This window comes from Sorghum bicolor, chromosome 8 (assembly GCF_000003195.3).
Source record: "Sorghum bicolor cultivar BTx623 chromosome 8, Sorghum_bicolor_NCBIv3, whole genome shotgun sequence".
In the NCBI taxonomy this organism is placed as follows: domain Eukaryota; kingdom Viridiplantae; phylum Streptophyta; class Magnoliopsida; order Poales; family Poaceae; genus Sorghum; species Sorghum bicolor.
The window spans coordinates 49,836,909-49,849,280 of NC_012877.2; the positions used below are offsets into that span (position 1 = coordinate 49,836,909).

A 12,372-nucleotide genomic window follows, 5' to 3' on the forward strand; every position below is an offset into this window, starting at 1 on the left:
TATACCTTTGCCTTGATCACTTAACTCCTTGTATATCATCATGATCTCCACTTTATGCTTCATCTCATTGTAATCATGTGGCCACCTTTCCATGCCACCTTTCACCTTCATCATATGTGTTGCTATGCCTAACTCAAATCACTTAAACACAAGACATTAGCAACTTGGTGTCATTAATTACCAAAACCAAACTTGGGCTTTCAACTACTGGTTACATATCCTCAGAAAGGTCCCTTAAAATTTTCCAAAAACAGAAGACCCTCTAACTTTTTTGTACCAAATAGCAAGAGGCTCGGAGCTACACTTGGTGAGTGCGTTGTTTCCAAAACAAAAAACACACATCACCCAAGAAAATTCCGGAAGGATCACTCTAAGGTTTCTCTCAAAAACAACTTGGACAAAACTTGTTCCTTTCAGTCAAGACCAGAAGGAACAAAGACAACTTTTAAAATCGACCATGGAACACTCGGGGGCTTGTCGGTACGGGATCCCCAGGGTTCCTCACCAGCAGGTTACGGGAAGGTGGGCCTGGGCCTGGCTCATGGTTCTAGAAGGAAACAAAGCAAAGCGTGTCTCCGACTCCAAGTATATATAATCAAGGTGGACTAGGCGGATTCTTGTAGGAAGTACCTTCTGTATTAGAAACGGAACACTATCTATGAATCTGTCTAGGATAAGAAGTCACTCCTCAGCCTTCTCTACAGATATAAAGAGAGGCTAAGGGCACCCCATGTAACAACGAATAATACAATACACGCAATACAACGCAAAGGCTAACGCCAACTAGATATAAAGGCTATTACTCAAGATCGAACTCGAGGGCCCGAATCAGGATAAATCGACTATCCCTTGCATTAACCATCAAGTTTCAGCATATGTCGAAGCCCGAACAACTTTCCCGAATACCCCCGTGGTAGGCTATCGGTGGTAAAACATTGACACTCACTACAGAGGATTTCAGGTGAAGCTGTATGCTACTAAGAGGGTATCACCTAACTCACTGCCGCTAACTGTGGTTAGTAGACCTTGTGTTCATACCTATGAAGCAAAGGAGAGTTTCCTGTTAAATACCTTTTCATCCATGCAATTTGTGGATACAAAATTGGTGACCTACACTTCACCGAGTTCATGATACGACATAGTCAACTATATAATTCAATGTAGACAAGTTGTGCTTGTATCAACTTGGTGTGTAGTTGAACTTTGGGAGTACATGGAGTCTTGGACATGCATCTAGTTGGTAATGACTTGTTTTAAATTGTGATGGTTTAATTGTATGAATTTGGTGAATGCGGATGATCATTGTAATATAAATCTAAGCTTTTCATTAGTTTTGTTATTATTGATGGATGATATATACAATAATATAACATATCTAATACTGCAAAAGAAAAGAAAAAGAAAAAAACAGAACACAGAATATTTAGTCTTAGTTGGTTACTAGGTAGCGTACCCGTGCGTTGCTACGGGATAACTAATATTTTATACTTAAAACATACAGATCGCACAATAAGATAATAATATTATAGAAATTAAATACCAATATTAAAATAATATTTAATTTAAAAAATAAAGTTTATAAAATTAATACAGTCATAGAGACTGCGGCATCGCAAACTCATAAACTATACTCCCTCCATCCCAAATTGTAAGTCATTCCAAGAATCTTGGAGAGTCAAACTTTCCTATGTTTGACCAAATTTATATTATAAATAATAATTATTATGGTACTAACTAAGTATCATTAGATTTTTTCTTAATTATATTTTCATAGTATACTCACTTTACGTTACAAATCTTAGTATTTTTCTCTATAATTTTGGTCAAACGTGAAAATACTTTGACTCTCCAAGATTCTTGGAATGACTTACAATTTGGGATGGAGGGAGTACTTAATAAACCTCAAAATAAAAATAAAACATGAATTGTTAAATAGGCTGAGAAGCAATGTTTTGCTTACATCCATATTCATTTTTCTCGCAAAAAAATCATATTCATTTGCTTACAAAATCCAAATTTTCAGTGCTACTATTTGTTCATGTATGCCTTCCAATGTTTGTTCACCTCAACAACATTTGCATATACATGAAGTCTAGAAATCTAAGTGTTTTGTACCCTCCATTCAATAAAGTTTAGGAGTGGGGCTCTGAAAAAATGTTCTTTAAACACACATTGAAGTTATATAAATCTATTGCGCAGAGCACACTGATACAAATGGCAAAGACAAGTGCTTCTAGATGCCTAATTCCATTCCGACCACGGTAGATCACACAAGATGATGCATTAGACTGTGAGCAACATTTATTTATGCAATTGAGGCACTTCACCATGTAAGATTGGCAACTGGGTTCCCACTTCTGAATGCAACTCGTAGTAAGTCCTCTCAACTTTTCTTTAACAGTCTTCGTGGAAGAGAACCATCAAGCACCTTAACAATTTAGGAAGACCTGAAAATCACCCATCCACTACTTCAATTCTTTGCTCACTTCTCTGTAAGAATTGGTATAATCTTCAAATTCATGCAAGCTACATACTAAAGGTTCAAAGATGAACTATAAATTTAGTAATTTGCTCTCTGATCAGTCCGCAGCAGACCCTTTGTTCTTCTAGATTCATTTGAGTCTTCTTCTATAATAGCAAAAGGCAATACAAAGATAATTGTTGCATCCAACCTCATCATATGGTGTCCTAAAGAGTTCACATGCACTTCAGATAAGGCTTAATATGCTAGCATAGACAAGTACTGAAACCCATTGTTAGCCATCTCAAAAAATGAAGCAAAGAACAATATCTAAAACTGGTAACACACCACATAAGTATCTTTCTACAATCAATAAACCAAGCAACAAAAATACAAAAAAAATTAAATTAGCTGAGGTGAAGTATGTGGTAGATTGAAGCAACTTAAGAAAATCCACTGGTTCTGCTAAGGGCTATAATCATTTGGGAAATACAACAAGAAATTAATATTTAAAAGAGATTTAACAATGTAGCTAAAATAGTGTACACACACCTTCTCCGGTGCCCAACAGCTTCCTATGTTCTCTTGGAAGGAAGGACAACAGAGAAATTGACTATCAGCAAATTAGTGTTGTACATCCTACATGAACAATTGAACACAATCGACGAACTCATAGACTCTGAAAACTTAACAACGCAGATTGGAGATCTTTTTTGTTTCATTATATTCATATATCTTTGTTTTTTATACTCCCTCTTAATGAAAAACATGCAATTGTATGGTCACAAAAAAAAAATATTCATAAATCAGTTTTGAAGCAAACCTAGTAAACAAAATTGAAGCAACATGTGAAGAATGGTTTCATGTAATTATATTAATTTTGCCTATGCATGTGAGCGAGTGGGCAAACTCTAAGTTCTTAAATATTTTATAGCGCACCCGGTCATCTTTGTTAAGGACCCTCAGTGGAGACAAGCAAGTACTCTAGTGTGCAGGAAATTGAGGGAAGAAATCAACGACCTTATGTTTAATCTCCATGAATTTAAAAGATGATGCCAACCCATAATTCGGTGATATATATACTGATGAAGAAAGCTATATATAGATCTCAACCATGTCATCTGCACTTTTGAAGTTCGCACCTGATTTATTTCTTTACTTGAACTCCATATCATATTTCCTTTCTAGAAAGAGTTGGAGAACATAGCCATTAGTAGGATAGACCATTAATATAACAAAACTTATAATAGGATGGACTGTTAATATAACAATCATCCCAGTATTAAAAAGTTGATAATCAACCTTTACAGGAAGGGGAAGGGAACAACAACACCAGGCAACATACTTGAAAAACAAATATTTAGGACAAAAAGTTTCTTAATTGACTTTTGGTTCTTGTGCACAACTGAATACTGTGAATTGCTCTATCTGAAGAACAAATTTTAGAATTCACAGTATGGTGTTAGAGAAAAAAATCCACAGTATGCATTAACTACAAATTAATTTGTCCAGTATCCATAAGGAAGGTGAAAGAGCTAGGAGAGGAAACTAATTAGGCAATTGGATGCCGGTTGATGTGTCCTTACATGGCTCGTCGAGGCAGGGGTGAATGCAAGATGTGCAAGGGCATGATGGCCTGAATCTCCCTCATGACCTCCTTGTCGCCCTTCTCCTTGATAGCCCTGACGAACATCATGAAGAAGATGCATTGAGTAGGCTAGACTGTAAGAAGATTCAATTACGTGAAAAACAGAATTACATTTTGTAGGTATCGTGTCTCATATTCTGAACAGAAAAATTGGTACACTGGGCAACCACAACACAGAGAGCCAAGGCAGAGTGGCTGTCAACATTGACGCTGTTCATACATGCTTGAGCTTCTTCATCTTGGACGGAGGCCACCTGCCCTTCTTCCTAAGCTTCCTCTTGCAGAGAAGCCGCTTGCGCCGCTGCCTCAGTTTCTTGGCAAGCTTCATCCGCGCCCTCTGTTCCATGATCATCTTCTGCTTCGACTCGAGCGGCATGTCCTCGATCTTGGTCACCGGTTTCGGCTCTTCTGGCTGCTCCGCACCAGCCTCAGAACCCTCTGCCGTGGCATGGACAAGAACCGGCCTCTTCTCGGCGAAAGAAGCACAAGTAGAAGTAACATTCAGAGGGCCCTGTAGGGAGGACAGGTTCTCGCGCGGACGGAGGTGCCCACTGTCCCGACGCAGCCGCGACAACGCTTGTTGTGGCCGAGGCAGCTGTTGCGAACGGCACGACGGTGTCGCAGCGGACGGCGCTCAAGGACGGGGTCGCGGATGGCGCTCTCACGAGGAGGTCACAGGCGGCGCTCGAGGATGGGGTCTCGCTGATGGTCTCGCGGCGGATGGCTCACGAGCGCCTCGCTGACGGAGAAATTGGGGAGCTCTCGCGGAGGGGATTGGCGCAGGGATTGGGGCGCCTGCGCGGACAAGATAGGAAAGGGGAGAGGATCAAGGAGGGGACGACGGTCTGCAGGATGTTTCCTAGTAGGACGATGCGGAAGTGCGGACGCACGTCACGAGAAGGCAGGACGAAACGATTGTTGCACGAAGAAAATGTCCATCTTTTAGTCTTTTTAGTTGTAGGAGATATCAAAAACGGGACTAGAGGTGGTTGCCCGTAGGCTCGGCCTGTCCCCCTTTAGTCTGATATAAGGAATCGGGATTAAATTCCTGCACTCAACCTAGGTTGGCTGCCCAAGACTAAAGAACGGACCTTTAGTCCGGGATTGGCTGTCCCGGTTGAGAAACCAGGACAACCGAGACTAGGGGGAGTTTCTCAACTAGAACTATAACCCAGTCCTGCACTAGTGCATGCCACTTGGTGCTAGATATGCACCGCATGCATGCTTGGCGCCATGAACGCTGACCAGCCTGCAACTTGCATGGCTGAGCAACTTGCAACCAAGCACATGCATCACATTTGTATTGTACGCATGTCAGTCTCGGGTGTTCAAGTACAGACTGCTCCATCAAAATAAAGAAAAATGGCATATGTACGCTCAGGAAGCTAGAAACATGCATGAACCACGACGGTCGATTCATCCAACCCCTACCATGCTTATCTAACGGCCATCAAAATAAAGAGTATGTGAACACACTGGGAGGCCGCCTAGACATACGTGTGTCCACATACTTTTAGTGGTCTCAAATACCTTTATCCTGAAGGTACCTAATAAACGACTTTTATAAAAAAAAAAGTTTGATAAAAGTCATAAGATGGAGGTACTAGTTCATTTGTTATTTTCTTTAGTTACTGGATGACTGTTTTGGGTAAGCTAAGTTTAAAATAAATCTCAAAATTTTCTAAAAAAAACATGAGAGTGAGGGTTGAGCCCTACATTGTATTTTAGTGAACATTTTGAACAGACCTCTTATGTTCATGGATGGAGGGCGTATATAACAGCTTCTACATAGAGGAAAATTTAATGAGCACTTGCATGTACAACAAACAGAGAACAATCAGATATGGTAAGCAGCCGTGTAGCTATCTAACTACCTATGCTACCACATCTCAATGTACCCTTTATATCTCTAACCACGAGTTGAAATATAAGTAACAGTTCCTGAGTCGAAGACCATAGGAATTTAAGTTTATGTGATGATATCCACCAGCTTAGATGATCCTTGTGAAATCAGTTATACATTGTCAATCGAAGAAGTTCTTTTTGGAACTGTGGAGTGAACACAATTGCACAAACAATAAATAGTAAATATGTGAATCAACTACGACTGTTTCCTTAAATCACGCATCAAACATATACCTATGGGAAAATGTTGGTTCAGTGAATCTCATCCCCACATATCCTGGAGCCCAAATTCACACCAATTAGGCAGCATGCAGTTATTCTTGGATGATTTTCCTTTTTGGGGACATATATATATATACCTGAGCATGTTTTGCGAGGTAATCAACTGGGCAGTTTGACACACGGAGTAGCAGACAACAAGAGGTCTGCTTTCCTTCTAGCAGTGACCTCCATGGTCTCGGTCATGTCCAGCTCACTGGGAATGATGCCCTCTGGGAGACTCCAGTCAAAATAGAAGAGCAAGCTGGCGAGACCGAGCTCAATGTTTGCCAGCCCAAACCCCATTCCAGGGCAGATCCTCCTCCCAGTGCCAAACGGGATGAAGTCGAAGTCATTGCCCTTGAAATCTCTCGTGTCACCGACAAACCTCTCCGGGTGGAACATATCTGGCTCCACCCAGTAATCCGGGCTCCGAGCGATGGCCCAGGCGTTCACGAGCACCATGGCTCCCTTGGGCACATCGTAGCCAAGTATACGGCACTGTTCCTGGCATTCCCTTGGGTTCAGCAGCGGCCCCGGGACATGCAGTCGCAGGGTCTCCTTGATGACCAGCTGCAGGTAGGATAGTTCGCCTAGTCGATCTTCGGCTACCTTGGTTTGGCCCATGAACACTCTCCTGACCTCGGCTTGTGCCTTGGACAAGATACCTGGGTTCCTCATCAGCTCAGCCATCGCCCACTGCAGCGTTGTCGTCGCTGATTCGATACCCCCTACAATAAGATCCTACATGGAGTACCAATGTACAATACAATTTAAATTATTTAACACAAGAACTGAAGACATTAACATGAACATTATTAGGAAATAAACACTCACAAGTATCACCGCTTGGATCATTCTCATGGTGAGAGGGAACTGAAGGTTCCCTTCCTTCTGGATCCGGAGGAGAACGTCAATCAGATACTCCTCCTCCTCCTCTTCTTCTTCAGTTGACCTTCGTCGCTCTAGGTGTTCGCCTACCACATCATCCATGAAGGCAAAAAAGGAGTGGCGGTAGGCTTCTACCTCACGAACCGCTCGCCAGCTCAAAACGCGAACCAACCACGACGACGGGAACAGGTCTCTGAGCGTGAACTTGGCGGCCAGCCGGATGCCCTTGTCCAAGTAGCACAGCAATGTGTCCCTGTCCTTGACCTTGAACCGCCTGCCCATGATGGCGTGCAACGACGCGTCGGCGGCGTACATGGCGACTAGCTTACCGAGGTCCACGAGCGACGGTGCAGCTCCTCCTGCCATGGTGGACGAGGACGAGGACAAGACTGCTCGGACTAGCCGGAGCGCCTCCTCCTCGCGCACGGGCCGTAGGGACCGGACGCGCCTAGCACTAAGCAGCTCCATGATGCAGATCTTGCGAAGCTGACGCCAGTAGTCGCCGTACGGCGCAAAGGCGATGCCCAGGCCATCCTTGGAGAACGTCTTGATGGTGAAGCTCAGTGGCTTCGTGGAGAAGATGGCACCGTGTGTCTTCATCACCTCTTTTGTGGCATCCGGCGTGGATGCCACGACGACCGGAACCTCGCCGAACTTGAGCAACATGAGAGGGCCGTGGCGGAGCGACAGGTCCCGCAAAGCACGGTGCACGAGGGAGCCACGGAGATGGTGGATGCTGCCGATGATAGGGAGCTGCCACGGGCCTGGAGGGAGCTGGAGTCTACGGTGGCTACGACATCCCAACGATTTCAGAAGGAAGTACACAAGTGGAAGAAGAGCTACAAGGCAGTAGTAGTACACAGTGTGGTCCATGATTGCCAATTAAACTTGGTGCTTTGGATACTACTGAGTGCCTCTATTTTGGCCTGGGAAGTATATATACAAGTGGAAGTGCTACAAGACAAGTTTCATTTGCTCATTATGTTATGGCTGCTTTACGTTGCTTCTTTCATCGTATTGCTTGCTTATACCAATATATACATAAATAAAGAAGTCAAATATCTCTGCTTGAAGCATCCATTTAGAAAACATTACCACTCGATGCAACTACCTCTTATCATATTATGATGTGTAAGAGCATCTCCAAGTGTACCCAATGTACCTTCCCAATCCATGTTTTTTAGAAAAATTGAAAAAATAGTCATCTCCAAAAGTACCAAATATACCTTCCTAATCTTTTGGCACTTAAGAAAACCCCTCCACTACGCGTAAAAATACGCGCAGCGAAGTCATGCCAATGTGCACTTTCCCCGCACCGTCTCCACCTTCGCTACTATTTCTCGTGCATCTTCTCTTCACGCCATATCCCAGTTTCCGTCCAGGAGAGATGATCTTCACCGTCGCCGACCTAGGGTAGAGGTAAGCCATCGATCTGCTGCGTCCAGTTTGACTATTGTTATTTTTATCAATGCTAGCATTTCGTGCCTTTGGTAGCCGTGGCTGGGATTTCCTAAAACTGGCGTGCCTGGAGGCCATGGCCGTCGCTGGCCACAACAGAGGCAGCCAAAGCCGGCCGCAGCTGCCCCATGGTGGGCAATGGCCGGCCGCAGCCGTCTCATGGTGGGCAATGGCCGGCCACAGTCGCGCATTGCCTAGCAGAGCCTGCAGCTGGCCGCCCCTGCCTTCCTACGCCTGGCCTAGGATGGCTGCCGGCCACCGCCCTGCGTCCCCTAGCCTTATATTTAGTAAAGATACAAAGCAGTGAACTAGATTGTAGGTTGGAGATGATTCTGATTTCTTTACTGAAGATACAAAGGAGTGAACTACATGGTACAGCTACGTACCGCAGCAGAATATCGTTGAATACCTCCCCTACAATTACTATGTTAATCGAAATGCAGCACATGTTTTGCATACAGCATCATTTGTCCGCCATATAAACCGAGGTTGGCACAATAGAGATGGGGTATTGATAGTTAATTTCAAGACCCTGGAAAAAAAATTTTAGTAACAAAGAACGTGTGAATACTAAAACAAAGGAACGGTTCTTGGATATATAGATTTCAAATAAATAAGGACATTAGGTACATAGGAGGGTTGCAATGAAGTTGACCATATGGATGATATGCTATTTGACCTGGTTGGCGAACATCCACCACCTTGATAGGCAAACATCCTCTACCCAAATCTTTTATAGAATGGTTGCTAATGCTGATGAATTGGTGTATGATAAAACTACACATTCGTCACTTTCTTCTGTAGCTCGCTTGTTTGATGTATATTTTCTTCCATTATATGCACGTTTTCATCGTCTCAAGCCAAATCAATCAACTCCATCAGCAAGTGGTTCTCATTAAATTGTTCAGTCTTCATCACATATCTGTCTACTTCTTGAGTTTGCAATAGTCAGTACCCATCGTTAGTCGGTGGTTTTCATGGAATATTTAACATTCTTCACATACTTGAGTGATCCTTTATCAGTAAGTGATCATTATCAATCAGCCTTTGTTAGTTATTGGCCTTCGATAGTCAGTTGCCTTTATTAGTCAATTGGCTATCATCAGTTAACAGCCTTAATTAGTTATTGGCCTTCGATAGTCATTTGCCTTCGTCAGTCGACAGTCTTTATCATCTGTCGACAGTCTTGGTTAGTCATTGGTCTTCGTTAGTCGACAGCCTTTATCATCAGTTAGTAATTTTCACCTATCATTAGTTCTCAGTAGCCTTAGTCAATTACTGGCCTTCGTCAATCAATAGCTTTCATAAATCAGTGACCTTCATCTATATTTTGTCATCATCAGACAACAGCCTTCGTAAGTTATTGGCCTCTATCGGTAGAGTTCAGCTATCATTGATTCTCAACAGCCTTGGTTATTTAGCAGCCTTTGTCGTTTAACAGCCATTGTCTATCAGCGGCATTCGTTATTTAGAAGCCTTCATCAGTTGCCAGACTTCGTCATTAAGCAACTTCGTCATTGAGCAACCTTTGTCTGTCAATAGTCTTCATTATTCAATAGTCTTCGTCAGTCGTCACTTAGCAGCCTTCGTCACTTAGCAGTCTACGTCATTCAGCAGCCTTCATCTATCAGCAGCCTTCTAGTCAATTGCCTCTATTGGAAATCGACTTTCGAGAGACACCGAACCTTCAAACACTCAAACACTTACATAGGAACCGGGTCTAAGTTAGTAACCATAGAAACTATGTCTAAGTTAGAAATCATGTCTACTTCACAACCAAGACATAAAGAGATGCGATTGGTGGAGAATGGAGAGAAAATGTATATTATTGGATAAAACATTGTTCTATAACTTTTCCATTGAGACCATGATTTCTATATATAATGTATATGAAAATTAATATATGTGTGGAAACTATATGTGGTTTCTAGCATTGAGACTGCCCTTAACTACATGTGGCAAGCTGCTGCCATTGATGGCAATGGCCACACCCACAGTACATGAATGTGACGTGAAGGATCAGTGGTGCACGTACTCATGCCACTTGCATCCATAAGTGACAGGTGATGGTGCTAGATATGCACCACATGGATGCTTGCTGCCATGAACGCTGAACAACCTGCAACTTGCATGGGTGAGCAACTTGCAACCCTGGCTGACCATCACATGCATCAAATTTGTATTGTACGCATGTCAGCCTCGGGTTGATGACAATGGTTGGTTCCACAAGGAATAAATGGCATATGTACGCTCAGGAAGCAAGAAACATGAACCACAACGGTCGATTCATCCACCCCCAACCATGCTTATCAAACGGCCATCAAAATAAAGATTATGTGGACACACTGGGAGGCCACCTAGACGTGTGGCCTCATGCCTCTAATGGTCTCAAATACCCTTATCATGAAGGTATCACCAGTACAGGGGCAATACCATACAGGCGGTTGGTAACCTATTTCTACTGGCGTTTTCAAGCACCGCCTGCGGTGGATGCCAGTAGAAATGGGCCAATTCCACAGGCAGTTGCTTGTGAGCCGCCTGTAGAAAATATTTCCACAGGCGGCTCTCTTAGGGAACTGTCTGTGAAATTTTCTTATAGAAAATACAGAATCGCGTTTTAAAAATAGGAAAAAAAGATTTAATCCTAGGGCCTACTGGCTAATCGCCCTCCCGTCTTCGTCGAGTCATAAGTTTTTTCGTGTAAAATCACGCGCTACGCGGCTAGTGGGATTCAAATCTGAGACCTCGCCCTCACACGTAACCTCCTCTACCACTCCACCTATCACTCAGATATGTCTATATTAGAGTTTAGTTCCCCACATATTATCCTAAACTGAGCATACATAGATTATTTCAGGCTCTAAACATATTTAAATGGAAAAGTTGTCAACTATAAAGTTTCATAACTTTTCAAGATTTACAACTTTTATATGGGTAGTTTCTCCATCTGAGATCATTTATAAAATTTAAATTTCAAATTTGCGAAATTCAAATGTTGTTTTCGACGACACCACTACTACAAAAAACTTTTTGGGAGACATTTTGCTTTGGGCCACGGAGGCGGTCGGCTGGCGGCCCGCCTTGGTTAACCTGGGCTGGGCTGCCAGACGGGCAGCCGTCACAGATAATACTTTAACCGTGGCAGTCACTGTAAGGAAACCGCCACGGTTAATCCCTCATTAACCGTGGTGGTTGGCCTAAGCAAACCGTCACGGTTAATACATTAACTGTGACGGTTGCTTTAGAGAAACCGTCTTGGTTAATCTTTTAACCATGGCGGGCGGCTTAAGTGAACCATCACGGTTAATATATTAACCATGGCGGTTGCTTTCGCAGCCACCGCCATGGTTAATGAGTGATTAACTGTGGCGGTTGCTTTAACTGGCCCGCCACGGTTAAGGGTGTGCCTATAAAAGCAGCAGCCCGGCCCCTTCTTCTTCCCCGTGGCTCCTTCTCCATTTATTAGGGTTTTGACCTCAAAACCCTAATATTTGATATCTTAGAGGGGAAAACTTTTTGCCCTTTTATTTGGTGAAGGGGGGCATTGCAAGAGGTGGATTTCTTACTCTCTAACTCTCATTTTCTCTCTTTCATATTATTTAGGTGGTTTTGCTAGATCTAGATCTAGATCCAAATGTTTTATATCTAGATCCAAATGGAGGAGAGAAATAAAACTAGATTTAGGGCTACTCACATATGTTCATATGTCTTTATTTGTTTTTCTCCCTTTGTGTGTGCTAGGTGGTCGTGG

At 43.0% G+C, this 12,372-nt stretch overlaps 2 protein-coding genes across 2 annotated transcripts; both read right to left on the minus strand.

Moving 5' to 3' along the window:
- On the minus strand, positions 4,175 to 5,328 carry LOC8064113 (50S ribosomal protein 5, chloroplastic). The gene is made up of 2 exons (XM_002443185.2): positions 5,236 to 5,328; positions 4,175 to 4,704 (listed from the first exon to the last, which is right to left on the minus strand). Exons 1-2 carry the CDS (start codon positions 5,326 to 5,328, stop codon positions 4,324 to 4,326), a joined length of 474 nt encoding a protein of 157 aa, XP_002443230.2. The 3' UTR covers positions 4,175 to 4,323.
- On the minus strand, positions 6,020 to 8,056 carry LOC8064114 (premnaspirodiene oxygenase). Its single transcript, XM_002443186.2, has 2 exons — positions 7,110 to 8,056; positions 6,020 to 7,016 (listed from the first exon to the last, which is right to left on the minus strand). The coding sequence occupies exons 1-2, from the start codon at positions 8,034 to 8,036 to the stop codon at positions 6,396 to 6,398; spliced, it is 1,548 nt and encodes a 515-aa protein (XP_002443231.1). The 5' UTR covers positions 8,037 to 8,056; the 3' UTR covers positions 6,020 to 6,395.